This window comes from Peromyscus leucopus, chromosome 9 (genome assembly GCF_004664715.2).
Source record: "Peromyscus leucopus breed LL Stock chromosome 9, UCI_PerLeu_2.1, whole genome shotgun sequence".
NCBI lineage: Eukaryota > Metazoa > Chordata > Mammalia > Rodentia > Cricetidae > Peromyscus > Peromyscus leucopus.
Genome location: NC_051070.1, coordinates 111,239,704 through 111,267,498, shown reverse-complemented (window position 1 = coordinate 111,267,498; position 27,795 = coordinate 111,239,704). Strand labels below are relative to the sequence as shown.

The 27,795-nt window shown below is 44.2% G+C and overlaps 1 protein-coding gene across 4 annotated transcripts in view; it reads right to left on the bottom strand.

The window, feature by feature from the left end:
* Cacna2d3 (calcium voltage-gated channel auxiliary subunit alpha2delta 3) overlaps positions 1–27,795 on the bottom strand; it is an 844,969-nt gene that overhangs the window by 479,928 nt on the left and 337,246 nt on the right. For 2 of the 4 annotated variants that reach the window (XM_028882447.2, XM_028882448.2), the window contains exons 5-6: positions 20,120–20,170; positions 14,781–14,943 (exon numbers count right to left, since the gene is read on the bottom strand). In XM_028882447.2, the coding sequence (XP_028738280.1) occupies positions 14,781–14,943; positions 20,120–20,170 (214 nt within the window). The remainder of the gene's footprint in view (positions 1–14,780; positions 14,944–20,119; positions 20,171–27,795) is intronic. The other 2 variants (XM_028882449.2, XM_028882450.2) reach the window with 1 other exon arrangement.

Below are 27,795 nucleotides of genomic sequence, written 5' to 3'. Positions count from 1 at the left end.
AGAGATAGAAATCCCTCTGGATCTCTGTGAGTTCAAGGCCACATTGGAAATAGCCAAGCATGATGATACACACCTTTAATCCCAGAAAGCCAGCCTTTAATCCCAGGGAGTGGTGATATAAAGCAAAAAGATATATAAGGCGTGAGACCCAGAAACTAGAAGCATTTGGCTGGTTAAGCTTTCAGGCTTTGGAGCAACACAGTTCAGCTGAGAGCTATTGGGATGAGGACATAGAAGCTTCCAGTCTGAGGAAACAGGACCAGCTGAGGAACTGGTGAGGTGAGATAGCTGTGGCTTGTTCTGTCTCTTTAAATAGACGAACAGTCAGGAAATAGGGCTCTCATTCGGGAGGCTGGGACACCGCAGGCGGAAGGGTGAGATTTTGGCTCTGAGCTCTGACCTCTCGGCTTTCTCTTTCGCATTGTTTCTGTGTTTCTTATTTGGTGGGACGGTTGGTTATATCTATATCCACCTGCCTCTGCCTCCCAAGTGCTGGAATTTAAGGCATGTGCCACCACCGCCCAGCAACCTTGGAATTCTTGGCTAATTATATTCCAAATATAAAATGTTCTTGATAGTTGAGGAAAGGCATGCCCTGCTCATGAAGCTCATCAGCAGACATACCATACAGTCGTTTTAGAGAGAAACTTCTCTTTTTCCAGCATCATTTGTCTTAAATGACTATTGCACCACAACATGACACATCACACAGCCTACAAAGGCTGCATTCATACCGCCTCTGCCAACAACACTTTACTAGATAGATCTGCTCAAATGAACCCATCGTCTGTCACTGCCGCCATGATGCAGAAAGAATGTCAATCAGAAGGCTGGATGATACATATATATATGATTTTTATGTAGATGTGTTTCTTAAAAATGACTGTACATATAAGATCTTTTGTTCTTTTCCTCTTAACTACTAAAAATTAATACTTGCTCATACAAAATGAACAGAAGGGCAAAAAATAAATAAAAAATGAGCACTGTCAGTTCTCCTCAGAAATGCTCTACACAACCATCTCTGTCATTGATATTCACACATGTACATAAGGATCTTACTGTGTTTTTGCTTCTGTGTGCTCCCTTCAACACCACTGTCTCTTACTGGTGTACCTTTAGGCTCTTTCCTCTGACTTCTGGAAACTTCAACTCAGTGTCTTCTGCTCATCTTTTTTTATAAAACACCTAGTTAAAGCAACTTAGAAAATATTTATATATGTCTACTTGGGAGTTCCATGCAGGGAATCAATCCTACTACACACTGCCCAGACTCATGTAGAATATTATTTTAAGGTGTGTTACTTTTGTTTATGTTGCATTTGTTTAACTCTGTGAAGCTGTGTTACTGTGGCTGTGTAAATCACCTGATGGTCTAATAAACAACTGAATGGCCAACATCGAGGCAGGAGAGAGAAAGAGGCAGGGCTGGTAGGCAGAGAAAATATATAGAAGGAGAAATCTGGGAGAGAAAAAAGGAAGTAACCTGAGAAGGAAGAGGACTCCAAGTGCCAGCCACCCAGCTACACAGCAAGCCATGGAGTAAGCATAAGATTTATAGAAGTAAGAGAACAGGAAAAGCCCATAGGCAAAAGGTAGATGGGATAATTTAAGTTAAGTTGGCTAGAAACAAGCCAAAGTAAGGCCATACATTTATAAGTAAGAATAAGCCTCTGTGTATTTATATAGGAGCTGGGTGGTGGGCCCCCAAAGAGTTAAAACAACTAACAACAGACTTAACCTTGGTATAAGCCTCCACAATACTATAACTCTTGCACTCTATCTGCAAGCAAAACCAGCAATACATGGCTGATGTCATCAAGTTCCAATGCCCCTTTTTACTGGAGTAACAGAGTCCTTCAAGTTCCTAAATGGCTGAACCTTGGAAAACATGTCTGTACATGACACTATTGAAGCAAACTACCTCTGCTGTGGCAGTCTCTGTTCAGGCACTCATTTTTTTTTAAATTTATTTTTATTAAGAAATTTTTTATTCATTTTATACACCAACTACAGATCCCCTTACTTCCCTCCTCCATCCCCAGCCTTTCCCCTCCCAACCCACCCCCCATTCCCTCCTCCAACAAGGTAAGGCTCCCATGGGGAGTCAGCAAAGCCTGGCACATTCAGTAGAGGCAGTTCCAAGCCCTGCATCAAGGCTGTGCAAGGTGTCCCACCATAGGTAGCGGGCTCCAAAAAGTCAGCTCATGCACCAGGGATGGATCCTGATACTACTGCCAGGGGGCTCCTTAAGCAGATCAAGCTACACAACTGTCTCACTTATGCAGAGGGCCTAGTCCAATCCCATGAAGGCTTCACAGCTGTTGGTCTAAAGTTCATGAGTTCCTACTAGTTTGGTTTGGTTGTCTCTGTAGGTTTCCCCATCATGATCTTGATGCCCCTTGCTCATAGAATCCCTCTTCTCTATCTTCAACTGGACTCATGGAGCTCAGCCTGGTGATTGGCTGTGGATCTCTGCATCTGCTTCTATCAGTTACTGGATGAAGGCTCTGTGATGACAGAGTGTTCACTGATCTCATTACTGAGTAAGCCAGTTCAGGCTCCCTCTCCACTATTGCTAGTAGTGTAATTTGGGGTCATCCTTGTGGATTCCTGGGAACTTCCCTAGCACCGGGTTTCTCCCTATTCCCATGATGCCTCCCTCTATCTCTTCCATTGCTCTTCCACTCTGTACCTGTTCCAGCTTGACCATCCCATCCCCTTATGTTCTCATCCCTTATCCCCTACCCTCCATTGCACCCCCCTCACTTGCAGTTTACTCATGGAGATCTCATCTATTTCCCCTTCCCAAGGCAATCCATGTGTCCCTCTTAGGGTCCTCCTTGTTAGCAAGCTTCTCTGGAGCTGTGGCTTATCCCTTCCTTTGCATCTAGTATCCACTTATGAGTGAGTACATACCATGTTTGTCCTTCTGAGTCTGGGTTACCTCACTCAGGATGATATTTTCTAGTTCCATTCATTTGCATGCAAATATCATGATGTCTCCATTGTGTACATGTGCCACATTTTCTTTATCCATTCTTCACTTGAGAGGCATCTAGTTTTTTTCCAGGTTCTGGCTATTATAAATAATGCTGCTATGAACATAGTTGAGCATGTGTCCTTGTAATATGATTGAGCATTCCTTGGGTATATGCCCAAGAGTGTTATAGCTGGGTCTTGAGGTAGATTGATTCCCAATTTTCTTTGAAACCCATGCACTCATTTTTTTAAGCATCATCCTTTGAAATGACTTTTTTTTTTTCAGAGAAGTTTTTATTATCATTTCTGGAAGCTCATGATGAGTGAGGTCTGGCCTTTTCAGTACCTTCTCCACTGTCCAAGGCAAAGTCTATAGATTCCCTTTGGTTGTGCTAATTGCTTAACTATCCTACTTTGTCCTCAGACATTTTGTCTTCAGATACTTTGTCTGCAACAATAAACTCATTTGCTGTCCTTTCGTTGACAAACTACCTATTTTTCACATTTTTTTTTCTGTTCCGTTTATACTCAGTACAGATCAGACTGAAGCCAGTAGACAGTAACCATGCTACAGTCAGACTGAAGCCAGTAGACAGTAACCATGCTACAGTCAGACTGAGGCCAATAGACAGTAACCACACTACATCCTAAATGTTACACTGCTTTGAAATTTCTCTGCTAAACAAATCATTCTTTTTTTCTTTTCAAATTTAGACTCCTTCAAATTTTCAGGACATGGACAGAATATAGCCAAATACTTTGTCAGAATGTAACTTGAATGACTTCTTCCTCTATTCCTGATACACCCTTCCTTCTCCTCTAAAACCTTATTGTCTATATTTCTATTAGTATTCTGGTTTCACAAAATCCTACTAGAATGGTCCATTAAGTTCTGCCTACAGTATTCTAGGGCTTTTCTAGCTTCCACGGCCAATCTCTTCCACATTGCTCCTACAAGCCAGTTAGAAGGCCTCTGAACCACATGGCCAGGTTAATCCCAATAATGACTCCACATCTCAGGGTAAGTTTTCCGTAGAAGCTACTTTTTTGCTGCTATGATAAAATGTCTGGATAAAGCAACTGAAGGGAGCGAGCCAGGCTATTGTATAAGAGAGCACAGTTCATCCTTGCAGGAAACACATGGCAGACACAGAGGCAAGGAGTGTGCAGCTAGCAATCTTTACATCTTGATGTACCCAGAAACAGAGATTCTGGGTCAACCTGCAACCTTCTATCCCCAGCCCTTCAGCTCTGTGACTGACCACTAGCATTCACATCAGGTGGTTCCACGATATCCCCAAACAGCCCCAATAGCTGGGAACCAAGTGTTCAAACTCATAATTCTATGCAGGACATTTCACATTCAAACTGTAGCACCTCCTAAACACACTGCAGTGCACTTTCTGGCTGGCCAAAGCACCTTCTTTGCATTGTAAATCATTCCCTCCTTCCCCACTCATCTCCTGTGTATTTGGATGTGGAGGCTTGCAGGATTCAGTGTGGAAATGTCTCATTTCCAGTGTGTATGAATAGTTGGTACTTATCAGTACTCTGATGCAGAATTTGTTTTACATTTTTAGAACGTTTTCTGCTGTAACACCATTTGATGAAGGAAGGAGATTGGAAGTGTTTATGTAAAATAAGAGTACTTTTCATTTCAGATGGATTTTTCACATGCTGGGAAGAAAATAGCACAATTTGACAAAAACAGAGCCTTAAATTTTCTGCATATATGAAGTGTGCATGTAAACATCCAGGACACAGCTTGCTGAATACTCAGGCAGAGCCTTGGGGTAGTAGAAATGGTGGCAGGCAGGGCAGAGGACAGAGAAGCTGTGTGCCCGGGGGGTTCAGGAGTCACCATGCTGGGGTCATATGACTTGCCCACTTTACTGAGTGATTCACAGCCAGTCTCATAACCTCAATTTTCTCATCTGGAAACCAAGAATAATAGCTCCCACATCACTGAGTTATGTGTAGGATGACATTGTGTTAAATCACATGCCTGGCATGCAATAAACACCATGTGTTAACTATAGGAAGAAAATTAATGGTGGTCATGTCTACAAGGACATCCTTGTTGGTAAACACTTGGACAGAAGGCTCCCTTAGCTTGGATTTGTGAAGAACAGCAGACTGGAGGAAAAGACTTCCGTCATACCTCTGTCAAGGCTAGTGCCACACAACGGGTCCCAAACAAGAAGGAAGTGATCATTACTAGGTCAAGGCATGCAGCACGCGGTTGACCATGACACTAATGAGAGCCGCGTCGACTTCCACACGAAGTGCTTCTCTAAGTCCTAGGAAAATGAGTGAGTGCAGGGCACATGTGCAGATGGGGGCAGGGCCACCTAAGGAAGGGACAGCTCAGCCTCCAATGCCTGGAGCTCTGGCCTCACACTACTTGCTGTTTACCGAGTTCCATGAATTACAACTGAAGTGGTAAGTTTCTGAGATATAGGAGAAAAATGAATGCCCCTTGGCTCAGCGCCATAGACATCCCCAGGCGTGAGCCATGCCACCAGGGGCTTCACTGCTACCCTTCTTAGAATGACACTAACAATTACACCTGCCTCAAAGCTTTTACCATGTAATGCCACAGGCCCAATGTTTAACATACACTGCTCCATTTCTACCTCACAAGCACTCCCAGAGCTAGGTGCTGCCACAATGCCCATCGAATACACAAGCAAGAGTCAGGTCTTAGCCCTCTGTGAGAATGGCGCCCCGAGTCACAGGGAAGGAATATTACACATATTTCATAGGCCACGAGCAAGGCGCAATGTTAAGCACTCTGGACACTACTACCAAGAAAGCCTGGGGCTGTCCACAGGACTTCCTGACTGTCTCCATATTGCTTGTTAAATCTCAGAGGCCAACTTGTGTTTCCTCAGCAAAGCGGTTCGTCTTTCACAGGCAATAACATGGGTTACGGGCTGAACTGAACCAGGGAGAGCATTCACCCCAGCCGCAGCACACACTGTGGCCATTTCCTGGATGCTAAAACTCCTTCCACTATCTGCCATTCCAAACAGTCCAAGTGGCAACTGCCCACGTGAGGTTATCTAGAAATAACTTCCCATTTTAAGTCATTTTTTAAAGAAGTAAAATAAATCAATTGCACACTTGGACTCTCTACAGTTATTGTCCTGTTTCATGAATGTCAGAATCAGGACAGGGGACTGGAAGAAAACACTGTCAATCATTGTTGTGTGGCCATGATTCCTTCCTGCCCCAACTTTCCTCCTAAAGTTTCTCTAGCCTAGGGCTGGCTTCCATCCCACAGCAAGGCTCCATTTGTTTTCCACATCTATAAAAGTGGGATATTGCCGGGCAGTGGTGGCACACGCCTTTAATCCCAGCACTCGGGAGACAGAGCCAGGTGGGTCTCTGTGAGACCAGGCCAGCCTGGTCTCCAAAGCGAGTTCCAGGAAAGGCACAAAGCTACACAGAGAAACCCTGTCTCGAAAAACCAAAATAAATAAATAAATAATAAAATAAAAAAGTGGGATATTAAGAAGATGAATTAAACAACCCAGAGAACTGTGCCACACGAGGAACACACTTACAGACCACTGGTTTCTTTTCTTTTCTTTTTTTTTTTTTTTTTGTTTTTTTCGAGACAGGGTTTCTCTGTGTAGCTTTGCGCCTTTCCTGGAACTCGCTTTGGAGACCAGGCTGGCCTCGAACTCACAGAGATCCGCCTGCCTCTGCCTCCCGAGTGCTGGGATTAAAGGCGTGCGCCACCACCGCCCGGCCAGACCACTGGTTTCTAAAACAGACAAAGAAATGTAAAACTCACACACAGATGGCACAAAGGACCAACAAACAGGCAAAAGGGCTGCTCACAGGAGGAATCAGTGATTTCTGTGGGAAACATCAGTCATTCTGGGTTCTCTGACACATCCCCAAAGAGATGAAGGGGCAGCTCTGTACCCCAAGTTCAAGGAATGATGCTCATGTAAAAGAAGCTGAATATAATACGATGAACAGAAAAAGGAGAAAGAAGGGCTCAGAAATCTTGGGGGACATACATGAGAGGCCAGTAAATAGCTCCGGGGAGAAGGCCAGGGTCATAGGCAAAGAAGCAACTCTGAAGCTTATTTGGAAGCCTTTCCTAGGCTCTTAGGGAAGGATAGTTCTGTCCAGATGATAGGGAAGGGAGAAAGCAGCCCACACAGTTGCAGACCTGAAGTAACGGCTGCTCAGGAAGATTGGAGTCCTGGAATCTAGCATGACCAGGACAAAGATGGGCAAGGTACCCTGTTAAAAACTGCAGTGATCTGGATTGACACATCTGTTCTGGGAGGTAAGCATTCTCTTCAGGTTTGGACAGGGTAATGTGGGAGCACGTGCCATCTGCAGTTATGTATAGTCTAGATTGGAATGTAGAGTCAAAAAGAATCATACCGACGGACTAGCACTCATGGTACTGGAACATACTCTGCATGCTATCTGAGGAGAAAAGTAATCATCAATATCAACCCGTCACAAACCCTTTGACCTACAATACAACCTGCCTGCAAGACTTACCGGTGCAACAGCTGTGCACATGATACGGGAGTAACCAACCATTTTTTTATTGGATTTAAGGCCCACTCCATGAGATGAAACCCAATACTTGCCACTGCTAAAGTGGCCAAGAACTGGGACTAGTAAGCCTTGGGTCTAGGGGAAAACCTAATACTATTATTTTGCTAAAGGAGCATAGCAATAACCTGACTCCTAATAATGTACCGTTACAACCACAGATCAGTGCCGACTCAACCCACATTAGAAAACTTGTAGTAGATGGGAATAAACACAGAGGCCCACGACTGGACAATATATAAAGAGAGTGAGAGACTTTGGAGAACTCATTCCTAAACGGGATGTCTTCACTACTGTCCTCCACTCCCACCAATCCACCACCGCCCCGAGGCTCAGGGATCTCCAGGAAGGGGAGGTGTAAAGATGGTAAGAGCCAGAGGTAATTGGTGACTCCAAGGAAGCGGCAGACTCCAAGGAACAGATGTCCCTTCCCAGCATCACTACTGTTGGGAGGCTAAAGTACAGTAGTAAATGTCAATCCAGATCACCGCCATTTTTAACAGGGTACCTTGCCCATCTTTGTCCTGGTCATGCTAGATTCCAGGACTCCAATCTTCCTGACACACAACAGGACTAGTGCACATATGAACTCACAGAGACTAGAGAAGCACACACAAGCACAGGTTCAAGCTGGGCAGGGTTTCAGCACTGAAGGGAGGGAGTGGACACCTGACCCCACCTCTAACCTAGCACCTATCTGGAATTGATTCCCATCAGCGAAGGGAAAATTGGTTTTCTCCAATCCAATGTCACTGGCTATATAAACCACACCCTATGGCAGGCCCAGGCCCAGGAGTAGTTGGCCAACACAAAATGGACTCAATAGTATTTTTGAGAATGTTTAGTTTCATTTTGCCATTTTGGCTTCTTTTTTTTTTTTTTTTTTTGTCTTACTGGATTTTGTCTGTTTTGATTTTTGTTTTTGTCTCTTGGTTTTTGTTCTGTTTTAAAAAAAGAAGAGAAAGAGGAGAGAGAGAGAAAGAGAGAAAGGGAGAGAAAGAGAACATAAAGTTGGAAGGTGGGGAGGACCTGGGGGAGGGGAAATGTGTTCAAAACATATTGCATAAAAGTGTTAATTAAAAATGACATAAAGTTACCATTCACCAAGGGTAAGAAGAATAAATCTAAAACAAACAAACAAAGCACCGGGTGTCTTGTGCTGAATGCTATGATCCCACCTACTTCAATGCTACAGAAAACTTTCAGCCTTACAGACCAGGAAAGAGAGGCTCCGAGGGTGAAAGGTTTTCCCCAGTCCCCCAAGCTAGTCCCTCCATTATCCCAAGCCTCCCTGGTAGCTTTGGAAACAAACCTACAGCACCACAGGGCAGAGGCTGGAGTGAAAGTAGCCCAGGGATATAGAACAGTGTCACGTAAGATCTGGGTAGGGGCAACACTGGTAGCTAGAGTGATCCCACCAAGTTCTGCCTCATGTGGTGTCCTCGAACTCAATGCTAGACAAAGGAGATGGAAAGATGGCCTTCCAGAATGGTAGTCCCCATTGCGGCTTGTACCCTAAGGAATTGCTGTCACTGAGACGCTGGGAGAAGTCATGCTCATGTACTGACCACACACATGGACAGCAGGAAGCAGCAGAGACCATGTGCCTCTCAGGGAGGTTACATGACATGCATCCATGCATCCACCCTTCCGTCTACTCATGGACAATCTCTAAGCCAAATACAAGCCTGTAGTGCTGAGGGGCACAAAAGGCCCTGTGATACCCTTCTTACATTAACACCACTTCCAAGAAAATACCAATGTGGGGATGTGCATGTGTGCACGCATGCTGGCCTATGTCTGTGTGCATGCATGGCGAAGCGTGAAAGAGCTGTCGATTAGACTTGAACCCTTCCACTCACACCATAGCCTCTGTCAGAGGTAGTTCTGGGGCCTTCCTGAGGCCTATAGTAATTAAGCAGCTACCAGGCTAGGGAGATAGATGTCTTGCCTGTTTTTCTCTACAGCTGAAGCTTAGCTTTGGTCTGTTCTCTGATCTTGACCCCGAATCCTATTCTATAGCCCTCACCTACATACTTCATAGGAGTCTGTAGACAGGCAGGAAAGCGGGAGCCAAGCCTCCATGGGCTTCGCTTCAGAATCCCAAGGAGAAAACAAACCATTAGAGTTGGAATTCATTTCTAACATTACCAGGTCAGCCCTGGTGCTCAGCAACCCCCTCCTCCTATGTTCCCCCCACCCACATATGCAAAAAAAAAAAAAAGGGCAAGGGACTTGAAACAGCTTTTTAAAGGGTTTGTGAAGGCTTCTTGCACATCAAATGGCTCTTCATAAACAACATTTTAATGATTTCTGTGTAAACAAATCAGAAACATATGGATTAAATTTTCTTCAAAATATACACATGTAATTAAGGGGGAAAGTGCTTGGCAAAATGCATTTTGCATTTTATCAAGCTCAACATTTGAAAAATAGGTTGAGACATCTGACAGATGCAAAACCAGAACGCCTGCCTGTCCTACAACACATACTGGTCTTCTTAGCAGGAGACCGGAGTCTGCCTCATTAGATCTTGGCTCTGTCTCTGAGCTGTCTAGAAGAACCTGTTAACAGTGTAGCAGAAAAACCAGTTCCTCAGACTCTGCAACATGGGTGATAGGTCTTCCAGAAGCTACTTTCATTTTGCAGGCCCTCCAAGCATAGCCTAGCCTGGCAGCCTATGCTTGGTCTTACCGGTACTTCTTCTGGGAAGTCTAGCACATAAAGGAATATCCTAGGCTCCTGCAGTTCATACCTTCTTATAACCTCTGCTGGAGTAGTGTATCCCTGGCATCCCCCTCCACGACTGAGCAATGAAAGGAAGAAGCAGAACTGGGTACTTCCTGAGCCTTCTCTTCTTCCATGCCTGGATTAAGTGCAACCATGTTTTCAAATGTACCCTTCACCATTTGTTCCCTGCAGCAAGAATCTGTTGTCTGTGTACTATATCCAGGCTATCATACTGGGGTAGCTTCCCTCACAAGCTCATCATCCTAGAGAGCACCTGCACTCTGGGACTACGTGCCCTAGCCTTCCCACCACAGCCCTCCAGTCCTGGGTCACACACATTCCTCTCCCCGGGATCTTCTCCAAGCAAGGCCCAGATTCTTCTTCCTTCTCAGTCTTCTCCGGGGTGAATGCATCCCAATGTACACTACACAACTCTTCCTGACCAAGTTGTCAACTATAGCTGCCTAGGCTCGCGGCTTTCATGAGGATGGCTCTCCAATCCTCCCATGACCTGACTAAACTTCTGAGACTCTGTGGATCATTTCTTAGACTATACCAGAAGCTGCCAGAGCCCAACCTCCCATGCTCAGCACCCCAGCCCCACTAACCAGAAAACCCCCTCAGCCTCAGAGTTTAGCTCTTCAGTACCTCCTAAAAGACGGACTTTCTAATGCCACTTACCCTGAGATGAAGTATTAACTATCACTTTGAAGGGGCACATACATTTAAGCCACAGTGTATATACTATATGGCCACCATGTGCCAGACATCCTTACCTATACTTAATTTTTAACCAAGTCTCCTCAGGCAAGTCATTCGTTATCCAGTCCAAATCATGGTTGAAGAAAATGAGATGCACATTTGTATGTAGTCACAGGTGTGGTGGTAGGGTAATCCATGGAGGCATGAGATTCTCAGTAGGCAGATTCTGAAGCTACCTCTGGCTCCCAGCAGCCCCCATTCCAAGCAACCTTATTCTAAGCCTTCTTTCTTTTGTAAAAAGTTTTTAAACCACCCAAGGTCTTTTCAGTTTCTTTTCCATTTGGATCAGCCAGAGTATATATCTATTGCTTGCCAAAAAAAAACATGGAATAGCATAGTGTTGGCCGACTAGGAGAGCAGACATCAGCAAATAATCTACCTGCAGGGGCTCAAGACACAAGGACACTAGGCTGACTCTGTATGCTCCCTCCCCTCAGAGAAAGAAGTCCAAGGGCAGAATGAAGGCACAGAAACAGCACATGCCCAAAACAGAGCCAAGCTGCACCAAGGCATGTACACCCCTGAGGTCTGGAGACTCGAAGGAGGCTGCATTGGAGCTGCTTTTATAGGATGGGCATTGGAGAAGCAGAGAGAGGGAAGGCAAGGGTGATAGAAATGAATGGTGAGTGATGAAAGAAAGAGAACAGTATATGCAAGGGATGGAGGGGCTGTCCCCTGGGTGGACAGAGGAGAGAGATGGAAACAATGGTGTTGATTTGTTGAACAGGGCATTTTCTTTCACACATATACATGGCCCACATGCATACGTATACACCATCCCTCACATAGCGCCTAATATGTACTAGTGTGTATACATCCATATGTGGCATGTGCATATAAATCTTACATGCTTTTTCACCTTCTTAAAGTGTGTCCCACTGGTGACTCCTGGGGCCTCATGCACTCCGAGATACCAACAAAAAATCAGAAACTTAGTGAAACACTATGAAACTAATTTATGATTGTTTTTATAACTCAATGGTAGACTTCTTGGGTGTGCGTAGTTTTGTAAATTACATTGTGTTGCAATGTCAAAGGTTGACATGCCTAAAAGGTATTCAACAAAGAGTACATGTTTTTTCCAATCCTCTGCCAGATCACTGGCAGCCTCACAAAAGCCCCTGCCCTGGGTTTCACTTCTGGAAGATACTCACAGCTCTAAAGGCCTAGATGGCCCCATCTCTAAGAGTCAGACTCACAGCCCCAACGATCTTCTAAGAACAGTTAGTAAAGACTCTACCATATCCGGAGCCCAAGACTACTCAAAGGCTTGTCTAAAGAGTCCTGAAAAACCAGCTCTATTGAAGCCCGGTGGGACTTGCACACCTGTCACCGCTTGTGAAGCTGCAGCATCTTTTACACCTATGACAAGGGCAGCCACAGAGTGGCTGCCACACGGGGAAGCACCGGCCTGGTTGCTAAGGAGGCAGAAAGCATAGGGTAGACATTTTGGAGTTATCCACCCTTTCGTCTACAGCTGTGGAAATTCCACCCAACAATGAAGTACACAGCAGCAACTTGGGAGCACCGAACACTGCCGTGTGCTCACGAGGTCCAAACTGCAGCGGGGAGAAGAACCGTGTGCTGGTTTCCTTTGTTGAAGGGAAGACTTCCACCCCAGGGACGTGAGAGCCAGTGACCAAGCCCAGAGCATATGTTTTGTGTACATGTCGTCATCGGTAACTAGATCTGACCGGGAGGCCTTCTAAACATGAAATATATTTCTGCAGCTTGAAAAGAGACTTTGGGAGGCTGATTTGAGTTAGAGTCCAGAATTTTCTTAAAGTCCCCCTCTCTCTCCTATGGGCAGTTACTCGCTGCCTGGCTGAGACAAGATATAGCCCTTGGCTGACCCTGGCTCACTTCCCATAGCCTGGCAGGGTCGGACCTGGGCAGGAGATGACAGGCAGATCCCATGAGGACTGCCAAGGATGACTTAAATCTATTTAACTCCTATAGCTCAAACTGTCAGACTGTTAGAATTCTGTCTAGCAATCTTCAGGATGCTATTGTAAAGCCCATGTGACCAATGACAATCTGAGTCCCTTATACATCACTGCCATTAGAAGGTACAATTATGCCTTTAAATCCCAGGATGCAATTACATCTCTATCACGGTGCTAATGGTTCAAGCAACCTTGAAGTCACTGTCATGTTTTAAAAGACCATTCTGAATTGTTTCATGTCTGAAACTACTCTATAAAATCATGTTCATTTTTTATCTTCTGTTCAGAACATATTTAACGCTAGAAATGGCTTTTCCCGTTAGCTACACTGCACAAAACGGCAATTTCATTTAAGTTCTCATCAGCTATTACCACTCTCCTGGAGGACTAACCTCTATTGGGTAATGCTGAATGCCAAGCCAAGGCTCCATCTGTGCCCTAAGGAGCCCAGACATGGCCCAGCCCGACCGAAGTCCTCTGAAGGGAGTTTAGATTGCTATCACCTTTTAAAAGGGGGCTGAGAAAGAATAGCGATTCATCCCCTAGCCACATGAGCAAGGGGAGGTCTGCTCCCTGGACTTCACTGTCCTCTCTCTCTGCAGAGATGAAACTATAATGTTGATACCCAGTCTTCCAGTTATCTCATTGCCAGCCTGTTCCACACCAGACTGCAAATGCCTTGAAGAAGGTGGCTATGTTTGGTAAACCATGGGATCCCTAATAACTGTCAGAATAGTTAGTTAGCTGCCTCCCCGGACTCTGAAGGGAGAGTAATAAGCAAACCAGGACAGGGAGTCATGAAGTGTCCAGTCACAAAACACAGGCACAGGAAAAATGTCCTGGAGATACAGAGTTGGAAGCTTATGGCTGACCATGCCCCTTAACTGGTGATTTGGAGCAATTCAGCAGCTTAGCTAAAAGGTGTGTGATTTCCCCAAATTGACAGCTCAATGCATAGAAGTTACACAACATCATTCTATACCCTCTGACTATGTATCCCAGGCTGACCTTAGAAGAGGACATATTCCTGCTTCTTCTCCCCACAAAGCACTGGAATTACAAGTGAGTGCCACCATAGCCAGCTTGTACACAGTTATTATTCCCATCACAGTGGAAAGGAACTGCCATCTCCACAGAAGGGGTGGTGCAACTGGGGTCACCACCAGAAACAGGTATAACAGGGAGACTAGCCAGTACCATTGGATACCAGAGCCCAGTCTTTGGCCACTAAATTTCCAACTCAAATGGGGAGATGGAATGCTGGGAAAATAACGTCAGTGTCCATGTGCAGAATGGATTTGAGGTAGTCAAGCCTGGACACACAGAAACTTGTTATGTCCACATGTCTCTATTCTGGAAGGAAAGAGGACAACACACAGCCACCACAGAAGCTCCCTAACCTTTAAATACCATCAAGGAAGGAAAGCAGGCAAAGGAAGAGACAAGCTAGGTTAGTAAGCATGTTTAATCTGGTGAGGTGATTTTGCAGATAAATGTGTTAAAGGGATACAGTCATGCTCCCAACTTACGCAGTAGCTAACCAGTTGTAACAGAGACTGCAGAGGCAGGCAGAGCAAAGAGACTCACAGAAAAAGCCTGCTGATCTCTGCACTGCACATGAGCATAAAGGAGAGAGCATCCAGGCAGACAGGTTCGTGTTTAACCCACCCAGGGGATACTTGGAGTAGTTAATATGTTGATATACTCGGCGTGTGTTCCTCAGTCCACCAGCTTCTGCCCTCTAATGGGAGCAGTAACAAGGAGTCTTACCTTTGTTGTACATATTCGTTGGCACTTGGACATCACTCAGACTGATGTTCACAGGCAAATTATTAAAGTGGTCGTTGGGGGCTAAGATGAATTCTTTCCCCAGTTCCAAAAAGTTCCCGTCTTTGTCCCTTTCATTGATCAGCACGGCATTGAAGTATTCATACTGAAAGAGAAAGTCAGAAGTATTAGAGGTCGGTGGCTCAGAGATAAGGACTGGAACCTCCAGGCAGACCTGGGCACACAGAGTGTGCTGTCTCCTGCTTTTGTGATGCCCATCTACTTATGGAATGAGTATCTGCCGCATTTGCCTGGGTACCATAGCATTAAGGAATATTTGCCAGTGCTATTCAATATTCTAGAAAAAAAAAAAAAACCTTTAACTGAATACAGAGGAAAATTGCTCTAAAACATTTTATTCTTTGTAAGTTGAAGATGAAACACGTCCTAAAGTAGTTTACACATTTAAGTTGAATGTGGTTGACAAATCAATGGATAAGAAAGTTTATACTATGTCAGATCACCACACTTGTGGAAAGATAATGAAACAGGTCAATAGTGGGAGGGGAGAGGATGCATCTTTATACGGAATGCTCAGGGAAGGCTTCACTGTTATGACCGTCTTGCAAAGGAGCATAATGAGGTGAGAATGCCAACAGAGAAAAGATCTAGAGGGAGTGTCTCCATGAGAGAAGGCAGCAAAGAAAAGGACTGTCCTGCAAGGTGCTCCCACAAAAGCTTTGTCTACACCAGCTCACATATGAACAAGTCTGACTTCATTGTGGAAATTAGCCTAAGGTCTTCGGGGTTAACACATCTGGTTCTTAATATATACTTGTTGAAAACTACAATGCTAATAAGTAGGTCTGGAACTCCAGCACTAGTGATCTACCCCCGCCCCAGACTAAGGCTATTACCAATTTTACAGTATTGTAAGATATGCAGTGGTTATGTTTGTTAGAACTCACAGATCTGGTTCTTAAAAGAATTATAACGATAAGGGGATAAACGGAAAAATTTCCATGGACAGCATGCAAAAACTGGGCAACACAAAAGCAGAGTGATGGCTAACCTACAAGAGAATCAACATAAAATGCTAAAATTAAAACACAGAAACAGATACAAAAAAGCCTTTGATGGCCAATGAAACTGGACACAGCTAAAGAAAAAAATCAGTAGGCTGGAAGGCATGTCAATGGAAATTCCTCCACCAGAAAACCAATGGGAAAAATTAAAAATTAAAAAAACTATGGGACAATTGCAAATCATGGAGTGCATGTACACAGAGGGAGAAGAAAGTATGCAGGAGTTAAAGAAACACTTGGTTTTTAAGGGCTGAGAGTTGTCCAAAATTAATGACAAACCACAGATCCAGGAATCCCAGAGAGCAGTAGGCACAATAAATAGGAAACTCTACACTGGCACTTAACCATATTCAAACTGCAGAAAACCAAGAGTAATTCTTGAAAGAAGCTAGATGGAGGAAATGATTTATCTAGACAGGACTGTATTGGCCAACCTTGGTTGTCAACTCAACTACATCTGGAATCAACTAAAACCCAAGTACCTGGGCATGCCTACAAGAATTTTCTTAATTGGGTCATTTGAGGTGGAATACACCCACCCTAAATTAGGCCATACTTTCATAAAAGGACATGAGAGAGAGAAGCTTTTGCATTTTGCCCTCACTCTCCCTGGCAAGTTTATCTATCCCACTGTTATTAGAACCTACTTCTTTGGGATTCTAACACATATTGAAGACCAGCTGAGACACCCAGCCTTCTGGACTGAACAACCATCATATTCTTGGCCTTCTCATTGGGAGACAGCCATTGTTGGAGCAGCCAAACCACAGGTTGTAAGCTGCTGTACCAAATCTCCTCTTAATATATAGATTCCTTCTAGTTCTGGTACTCAAGAGTAGTAGTTCTCAACATGTGGGTTGTGACCCCTTTTGGAAAACCTCTATCTCCAAAAGTGTAGCAGGAATCTTAGAAGGTCTTATTAATAAAATGCAACCTGAGGCCAGTTATTGGGGTGAATGCTAGAAGATCAGAGAAGCAGAACATGCCACAGCTTCCTCATCTTGCCAATTCCTTAGGTGATCTGGTTTCCGCAGACTGGAAGCCTCTGAGTCCTCATCCAAAGGGATTTCAGCTGAACTGCTTCTTGAAAGCCTGAACGCTTAACCAGCTAAAAGCTTCTAGTTTCTGGTCCTCATGCCTTATTTACCTTTCTGCTTTCTGCTATCACTCCCTGGGATTAAAGGCTCACTTCCTGGGATTAAAGGCATGAGTCACCATGCTTGGCTATATCCTTGAACACACAGAGATCCAGGTAGATCTCTGCCTCTAGAATGCTAGGATTAAAGGCATGTGCTACCACTGACTATCCTCTATGTTTAATATTGTGGCTATTCTGTTCGCTGACCCCAGATAAGTTTATTAGCATGCACAATATTTTTGGGAACACAATACCACCACACAAAAATATTTATTCTATGATTGATAACAGTAGCAAAATCACAGTTATGATGTGACAACAAAAATAATTCCATGGTTTAGGGTCACACCAACATGAGAAACTGTATGGAAGGGCTGCAGCGTTAGAAAGGTTGAGAACCACTGCCATGCTAACTAATACAAGAAGCAAGAATATCACATCATACTTCTCTTCACAAACCATGAAAGCAAGAGGCAAGTGGAGTAAACTGCTTGAAGTACTCAAAGGAAGTCAAAACCACCTAGGGGGTATTGTGTATCCAAAAGTGCTTGTCCGCTACATATGAGCAAGGAATGAAGATCTAGTCACATAGAAGTGGAGAGGATTGGTTTGTAGTTCAAAGCTCTTCATAGAAGGAAACGTTAACAGGTTAGAAAGCACAGTTTGCACAAAGACCATGAGGTGGGAATAAATGAAGATACAACTTTATCTTTATTCTCAACTGATGTAACATGTAAAAGCTTCTTTAAAATAAAAGCAACAAGTTATTGGACGGTAATAGTTTGTGGATGAGGGAAAGGAATTGCTTCAGCTGCAAGCAACTGAGGGTGGGGCGGGGGGGGGGTGAGGAATGCTCTATGCTCTGGTTCGAAGATGCTTCCTACAAAGTTCAGTTATGGCCAGTGTGATGACAGTGACAGACAATTGTATTGTGAGGTTCCTTCCTCGTGGATGAGATTTGGTACCCGGGTAGAAGGGTGCGATAGAGGAGTTCATCCCATTTGCTGACCCACCTCCTATCATGTGAAAATGGTGTTTCTCGGACAGAGGATACAAAATCAACCAGTTTGGAAGAAGGAAGCAGATTCCACCCAACACCAAATACACTGGCATCTTTCATTTGGCCTTCTAATCTCCAAAACATGGAGAAAATACATTTCTGTTTCTATTAACCATCCAGTCTAGGATATTCTTTTTATGGCACTACAAATGCACTAAGATACTCATTTATAAGGCAATTTCACTACTGATGTAGTAGTACAGGGTACGTAAAAGCAAAGAACAATGGAACTGCAAGGAGAAACATAAAGCCACCACTACACTACACACATCAGTGCTTTCGTTGGTTACTGTTGGGTTTCATGGGCAAAAACATAGTAACAATCTAGATGAAGTGAACGACAGCACAAATTGAACTGAATTGGCATTTGTATAAAAAAATATCATCCAGTAAGAACGGAATATATTTGTTTGCCTCACATGTGAGGGTACCTGCTCCTAACACTCAGCAGGATAGACTACATTTGGGGCCACAATATATGCTTTCCAAGTTTAAAAGAATATGAGTCACACAGAGCATGTTCCTTGTCCATAGTGGACTAAAGCAAAACTAAAACAGACAGCATATAGATTCCCAGTCATTGGGGGCTTTAAAAAATATGCTTCTAAATGACACATGGACCAAAGAAAAGGACTTTGGAGAAATTTTAAACCATAAGAAAATGATAGTTACAAGTGATCAAAACACATGAAACAGTTCACATGGGGGCAGGGAAATCACAGCACTGGGTCTATTAAAAAAAGGAAACTATGGCCGGGCGGTGGTGGCTCACACCTTTAATCCCAGCACTCGGGAGGCAGAGCCAGGCGGATCTCTGTAAGTTCGAGGCCAGCCTGGACTACCAAGTGAGTTCCAGGAAAGGCACAAAGCTACGCAGAGAAACCCTGTCTCGAAAAACCAAAAAAAAAAAAAAAAAAAAAAAAAAAAAAAAAAAAAAGGAAACAAGACCTAGTATCAATCACCTAAGCTTCTACTGCACTAAACAAAAAGACAGGAGCACATTAAATCTAAAGTAATGGGGATTAAAATGAGGTGGTATTTCTTTTAATTTGTAGAAGAGAATTCAGTGAAAAAGGAACCAGGAAATGAATAGAGAAAAGTCAATGGAAGCAGAAGTGTGGTGGTAATCTAATTGTACTGAATTATTATTTTGATTGTATGTTAATAAATAAAGTTGTCTGGGGGTCAGAGCTATTAGAGCCATAGCAAGAGTGTGGCGGTGGTGGCACACGCCTTTAATCCCATAGATATCTGTGTGTTCAGGGTCAGAGCTATTAGAGCCATAGCAAGAGTGTGGCGGTGGTGGCACACGCCTTTAATCCCATAAGATCTCTGTGTGTTCAGGGATATAGCCAGCATTGGAGACATATGCCTTTAAGACCTAGGGGGCTGTACAATCAGACAGTGACGAGGCAGTCATGTGTTTGGGTTTACAACCAATGAGAAGGCAGAACAACATACTATAAAAAAAACGAACCGACAGGAAGTAGGTCTCTTTTCGCGAAGCTGGGACAGCAGGAGGAAGGGTGAGATTTTAGCTCTGAGCTCTGACCTCTCGGCTTTCTCTTTTACATTGTTTCTGTGTTTCTTATTTAATAAGACGGTTGGTTACATCTACACAGAAGCCCATTCTTTGAGAAGAGTCATTACAGCGAAAAGACACCAAACAAAATCATCAATGAGATGACTGGACATGAGACAAGAGTCCAGGGGACACTAGATACAAGGTACCCAGGGTTCTGACCCAGTGTCATTACTGAGTATGCTTAGCTCTCCCGGGTAAGGGGTTGTAACAGTACCTCTGAAATATCTAAAACTGTGTCGCTGGGAATGTTAATGGAGACCCAGTGCCAGGACTTATATTGATTTATATTGGGAGTTGGTCTTGTAATAGTTTTACTTGGCAACTTAACCTAGTTGACTTTCATACAACCTAAGAAGTGTAGTACTATAGCCAATGAGGTGTATCTAAAGTAAGATTACTGCTGATTGAAGTTTTCCCAAACACGGTGCATTATAACAAAGACTAAGGGTAGACAAATGCCATCAAAAGTCTTACATGCCTTCCATCATAACATGTCAGTCCTGTTCCGTCACTCTGACCAAGTCCCTGAGGAAAACAATGGAAGAGTGTTTGAGTTCACGGTTTATGAGGCTGTAGTCCATGCTCCACTGTTTTCTGAAATGAGAGCTTGCTAGAAACAAATTGTTCCTCTCGTGCCTGCCAGCAGATAGACAGGAAAAGACCAGTGACAATATACACTCTTTAAGGCATCACCTAAGTGACTTTGATGACCTACTTCCTCCAACTGAGACCCATTTCCCGTTCCCCCCCTCAATGTCATCAAATTATGCACCAATCATCGTGTTAATACTGATTAGTTCACAGCCAGCATGACCTAGCCATTTTTCAATGATGGGAGCCTTTTAGGAGGCCACTTCACATTCAAACTAAAACACATTAAATTAATGGGCTTAATTATAAATCTATACCTTCTGTTAGGCATTAGTTTCTTGGATATAGAAACACTAATCAAAAAATAATTTGGGGGACTTTATAAAAATTCAAAATTTCTCGTAATTAAATTCACCACAATAAAATAAACAGGGAAGCCAGGGCTACGGAAAAGCAACACACTTGCCAGTGACTCGCACCAACAATGCATACTGAACTCAGATGACTCACTTAAAATTCCAGTCACCATATGGGCACATGTTACAAAAGAAGGTGTATAAACAGCCAAGGTGCGGGCTAAAATATGTTCAACATCACTAACCATCAGGGAAGTGAGAAATAAAACCTCGATCACACACTACTTCACACCCAAGGGATAGCTAAAATAAAAAACCCTGACATTAAATGTTGCCTCTGATACACAGTAACCAGAAATCTCACAGAGTTGCTTGTGAAAATATAAAATGCCATGAATATTTTGGAAAAATATTTTGTTCTTTCTCACAAAGTAAAACATATACCACCCTACAAACCAGTGGTCCCTGCCATGGGGAAATGAGAACATACACCCACAAGAAAATACTTAGATGAATGTTCACAAAAGCCCCTTTCATAACAGTCCCAAAATAGAAATAACCAAAATATCCCAAGAGATGAAGGGATAAATGAGTCTTTGATATCTTCATGCAGTGGGTTACCATTTGAGAGCAAATTACAGATACACTGCATACATGAATAAATCTCAGGTGCATTATGGGCACATATGTGAGATTCCATTTATTCAAAGTCCTAGAGAGGACAAGCCTACTGTACAACCATGAGGCAGTGGGGGGGGGTATTGGGAAGCTCCCCTTTTTATGTAGTGTGGGTCACACAGATATATTCATTTCTCAGTATTCATTGGATTGAATACTAAAAACAAGATAAAATTTAAAAAAACTGTTTTACTAAATAGGAATAGATACCTCAAAAATATAGTCACGGAATCTTTTAATCATCTTTAAAATTATCAATTCATGAACTTTGATTTTACATATTTTATATGTATATGTGTGTTGCATGCATAGTCACATGTGTATGCTTGTGCATTTAGGTGCAGGCCAGAGGTCATCATCTAGGGTCTTCCTTGATCATTGTCTACCTTATTTACCAAAGCAAGATCTCTCGATGAACCCAAAGCTCTTGGTTTTCAATAGTCTAGCTAGCTGGCTGCTCGGAGGACCTCCCTCCCCTTCTCGGCCTCAGGAGTCCTGGGGTTACAGGCATGCATCCCACCTGCCTGGCTTTTACATGCACGCTGGGGACCTGAACTCTGGTCCCCATGCTTACATGGCAAGCATTTTATCCAATGAGCCATCTCCCTAGCCACCAATCCACGATCTTTATAGAGTCAGAATTTAAAAGAACAAAACCCACCCCTCTGTTGTTTTTAAAGCACCATTTACTTGACAAGTACCATAAATAGAAGTAGCCATATCTTTCTCCTAAAAGAGAAAAAAACTTGATCACCAGGATCACAGGGGCTTCTTATGAGGACTCTGCTTTCTAGGCATCTCCCAAGGGCTTCACAGCCTGCCACACTTTCTCAAGCTTACACTTTCACTTCCCTACTCCCAGGGGGGCTGATAGTTCCATTCACAAAACCAAAGCCAGGCCCTGCTCCCTAAATGACAGTGCAGCTGTGGCTCATGCATCCTGGAGACGGCTTCTAAACGTCCATGTAATTGCTCAAGTCTCATGACTCAGGATATAGATGAAGTAAGTATGGAAACGTAACAACACTTTCCTCAGCGGGGAGTCATTTTTTATGAAGGACAACTGTGTCTTCAGCTTATGCTGCCTGAGCCCATGTGTCCACCTGTACTGATTTCAAAAAGTCTGCCTTATCATCAGCAAGAAGAAATATTCTTCAGGGAGGTAGGATAGCTCAGCAGGTGAAGACACTTGCTGTCAGGCCTAATGAACTGAGTTTGAGCCTTAGGACATACAAGGTAGGAGAGAACCAGCTTCTGCAAGCCGTCTTCTGACCACTGTCCCCAGGCACACAAACACACAAAACAATAGCAATAATAAACTAATAATTCCCCGGGCTTCAGAAGACATTGCTGTCATCACCAGGCTCATAACTCTGATCACCGGATTGAGGAAACTGCATGCTTAGTCCACATCACCTGAACATTTCTAACTCTTTCCTCACATGCCTAGGGTCGTTAGTGTGTATTTGGAAGACCCACTAGGTATGGCAGGAGCACAGAGGATATGGATCCCGAAGACCAGATGGAGCATGCAAAATACAAGACCCAAGGTGGCAAGTGTGTTGATCTCAGAGCTTGCCCTGGTCAGAGGATGAGGGATGTAGTGATTCACTAAGGGATTGTCTCAAGTTCTTCTATAGAGCAGGACAGACAGGCCTTTCTAGCAGCATTTAGGCAGCAAACATCTCAGGCTTTGGAGTATTTGCTTCAGTATTTCATACATAATGAATTGATCCATTGAAACTTAATTTACCTCTAGTTTACACAATAGAACAGAAGATGTAGTATGGAGTTGGCTAGTCTCTGCACTAGAGTGCTGTGGGGCTTGGGAGAGGCAGATATAAAACACCACAAAGTCCTTTAGTAATGGAGATCTAAAAGATGTCTGGCAACAGGTCTTAGAATCTGGGGGCCTGGGCTATGTGGAGGAGAGACACAGCAATAACTAGGCTTGGAAGACTGTGTGGGGAGATGGGGACACACAGTGTCCCAGGCTAGCTGATGTGTGGGTAGAAATGAGAGCTCTGAGAAGAAGGCAGAAGGAGCCAGGGGAGAGCATCCCAGTTTCTGGACGAAGAACCTAGACATTTTTAGTTGTGAGCCTAAGATTCATTGGCTGAGCCATCTCTCCAGTCCTCATTTTCTAGATTTTATTATATATATATATATATTTGTTTAGAACTCATTTGTAGTATTAAAATATTATGTTAACATGTACGCATCATAAAACACCTCTAAAATGTATATATAAGCTGGGCCTTGTGGTGGATGAAGACTGATGCAGGAGGATTACAAATTGAAGGCCTCCTTGGGTTACAGAGCAAATTCAAAGCCAGATAACTGTCTCAAAATGAGAAACAAAGAAAGGTCTAGGGATGTAGCTCAGTGACAGAGCATGTACCATGTGTGAGGCCCTGCATTGAATCCCTTGTAGACCAAACCATCCAACCAACCAACCGAGAAAATGATACTCAAAGTGACTAGAAGTAATAAAGGCCTTATTGGATGCCCTGGGGGCTCACCTTGCACATCTCAGGGACCATACTTAAAAGCTATATCCCAGAGTGGTATTTTCCAAGGAGGATCTGAGAGCTGTGAACCATGCCACAGAATAATGACAAGGGATCTTTAGTCTAATGAACAAAGTTTGGAAACTACATGAAAAGCCAGGGTTTAATAACATCAAAAAGAGAGCTGGTGAGCTGGATCAGTGGGTAAAGGTGCTTGCCATGCAAGCTATAGGCCATTTGTTGCAAGGTTTCTCAGAGCCTTCAACTCACTTTGAGAACGAACAATGTGTACATTAAACCGGTTTGGGGTTTGGTGGGTTGTCATGTGGAACATTCTCCAAGTTTGTCTGACAGACTACTATCCATTTAAGCATCATGGAGCTCACTGTGTGTGTGTGTGTGTGTGTGTGTGTGTGTGTGTGTGTGCGCGCGCGCATGCTATCTTTTAATTGGTACAGAAATCTTCATGGGAACAGTCCCATACTGCAAGAGTTGTATCTGTGTCATATACCATGGGCATTCCCAGCCCCAGCACAGGGGTATTGTTGATGACTTGGTGCTAATGGACTAGATGAGAGTTTCAGCATCCACTTGGGTAGCAGGCCTTTCCTGTATTGCACACACATTGCTCTGTGGTCAGCTTTGTGCATCTCCACGACGTCAGGGTTCATGTAGACTGAAGGTGGGGAAGCAGGGTCACCAAATTTATATCACTTTGTGGCATCTGCCACTATTGTGGACACTGGAGTGGGTACCAGAGAAGAGGGATGAATGACCAAGAAGTGGTCAGAGCTGATGCTCTGCATCGTCACCATCAGGTGGAGAGAACAGCGGCTCCATTGTTCATGCCTCTGGCTGTAGAGGTCCTTCTCTATACTGTTGTTGACACAGACCATGGCTACTTTCAGTTCTGATGGCGTGTGGTCCAGGTCAGGCTGGAGGTGCTGCGGGTCTCCTTAGTGGAGCATGGGAAGGCTCTGTTTGTGTGTCCTCCGGGACGGGAAGGCTGTGGCCAACTGGAGCTTCTAAGACAGCATCTCTACCACAGGAAACTCAGTCCTCCTCTGAAGCATGGCCCAGCCCTTTCCTGCCACCCACAGCCTTGAAACTCATCACTCCCCAGTTTAGGGGCTGGCGATCCAGAGAGTAAATATTTTAGGTTCTGCAGACCAGACAGTCTATGTTGCAACATACAATTTGGCTATTTTAGTGAAGGCAGCCAAGAGCAAGGCATAAACAAAGGGATGTGACTGGGCTCCAATAAAACTTTATTTACACAAGCAAGCAGCTGGCAGAAGAGAGCCTGCAAGTCCTCATTTTCCTATGTCCTGCCTAGATTCTTTCTTTATCCTGTGTGACAGGAACCTACTCTCCACCGGCAAGATGTCCCAAGGCAGTACATCTCCACACTGTTAGAACCTCGGTGCAATTAAATTGTGTCTGCAGACAGGGCCTGAGCACTGGGATTCCTTCAGCCCTCCCAAGAAACTCAGTATGCAGTACAGGCTGAGCCATGGTGCTTTGGAGGGTGGCTGCTGCTGCTGCTTCCTGCTGGATAAGTCACAAAACAGAAGAACCTCAAGGCCCTGCCGTGTGGGTGGCAAGCATGTGATGTACCCAGTGATTCTATTCTGCCTTAAAACTCTTTTGGTTGCTTCCTATGTGTGCATGCCACAGACACAGTCTCCTGCAACCTCCCAGAGAGGTGGGCCTGTATATCACTCCACACTGACTCACGCATGAACCTGACAGAAGCAACTCATGGAATCCAGCCTGGAGGGGAGATCCTAGACACTCAGCTGAGAACCCTTTCAGTAAGTGACCATGGGCCAGGTTCTCTCCAGGGGAAGCGCAGAGACAGAGAGACACATGGAGTAGTGGGATAATTATGTGCAGGACAACTGAGTGTTTACTCATTGCCTGTGTTTGCCTCCATCTTCCCATCTGTAAGATGAAGAACTGTAAATGCCTTCACAGCTGTGTGCCAAGCTGCTATCATAGCACCCAGCAGAGCTAGGACAGGTAAGAACTCAACAATGGGTATCCATGGAAACAAACTCCACCCCACCTGCAAGGTACAGACTCTCTTACTCTTCTTGAAACCCTTCTTACCACCGGACAATCTGGCTTTTTCCGTTCTTTTATGGTATTCACAACACTGGAAACCCCTGGAGGATGTGTTCTGAAGGCTGGCCCCCTTAGAACCCATTGACATCATAGATCCCCAGATGTCTGAAGCATCTGCCCTGCCCCAAGGCCCTCCTTAACTATTCCTAAGCCCTTTACCCAAAGACCCTAACAGACATGACCAACCGACAACACAGAAGGACATTTTCATACTGCCAACAGGATAGGGAAGAATCCCCGAGCTTGCCTGATTCCCATGCAGAGCTTTCTTGAGTGTGGATTTCACATTATGCACTATTCAAGATGCTAGACCCCAGGCTATCTGGCCATAAGAACCAGACTTGGGCCGGGCGGTGGTGGTGCACGCCTTTGATCCCAGCACTCGGGAAGCAGAGGCAGGTGGATCTCTGTAAGTTCGAGGCCATCCTGGACTACAGAGTGAATTCCAGGAAAGGTGCAAATCTACACAGAGAAACCCTGTCTCGAAAAACCGGGAAAAAGAAAAAAAAAAAAAGAACCAGACTTGGGAGCTGAATGTACAGGGAAGCACCACACTTGCTTCCTACGGCATTCTGACATACTTGGACTCAGTTTCATTTTCTGTAGGGTTGAGGGGGTAACACTCCTTCAGATCTTTCTGAAGATGAACTAGGAAGGGATAAAGTGTACAGGAGCAGTGGGCACAGTGCCAACAACAAGTTCTCCATGTGTTTGGGTTCTCCCCTCTCAAGCTTGTTTTCCCACCCTTTCTTGCTCTGGGATAATAGCCAGCTTTTTACAACTTAGATTAGAAAATAAAAATTAATAGGAAGATTAGTCCCAAATGAGGCGAGCAAACATCCAACTCTCCAGGCATGCATGCCCTGCGCGGAAGTGACACACACCCGCTGCTCAGCCCAGCCCCTCTCAAACATCTAGTACCATTTGGTTACCGCTCCATAATCTCGTTTTCTCTTCATGGGTGAAAACAGATTTGTAAATGATCTGGTCCAGGATATTTCTGAGTATTGTCATTACATTAACTCACTGATAATCCCCCAAGTGTCAGAGCTCCTTTAAGAAAGAAGATAATGAATATCCCTCTTCTGCCATCTGGAATCTGCAGCCCGAGAGCCACTTGCGTTGGACTATTAATGGCCCCCTTAACAAGCTGCTTAGACAGACCTTGGGCTGATGCCTTTTGCCGGCCGCTTATCACTCCATCTTGAGAGCCTGAAGGTGGAGTGTTTTATTCCAACGTGCTGAATTCAAGTCCCAGCTCTGTTGCTACGCCGTAACCTCTGCTACCTCATCTATCAAATGAGTTCACAACCACTCCTGATACAGTGGAGTTGACTTGGACACTAAATGGAGGAAGAAGATCTGTACCTAGATCATGGTATAGGGTTCAGATATAGATATAGATACATAGATATATAGATAGAGATTGAGCTGCCTTTATTGGGGCTTAAGTCTGCTTGTATACTGGAAGTTTCCTTCGATTCTAACTACATCACTTAAACACGTGATGTAATAATCACTGTGGTGGTAGAGCTGCTAGATGGGCAGAGGGAAGGGCATGGTTTGAGAAGGCAAGGTAGACATTGGGGCTTTTGCGCTGCTATGGCAGAAGACCTGACAATTAAGGAAGACTTATTCTGTTTTACGGGTTTAGATAGTTCAGTTTAGGATGGTTCAGCCCTATGCACTTGTGTAAGACATCTCTAAGACAGGGGCCTGGCAGAAGAGCTTCTTCATGGCAGGCAGGAAGCAGGGTGAAGGGATGCCAGAGTCACACTAGCTTTCTCCTTTTCCCATTTTTACAGTGGAATGTTGCTAGCCACATTTGAAGCAAGTCCTAGCCATATGTGACACAAATTCCCATCACCTGTCATTAATACTCCCTGGA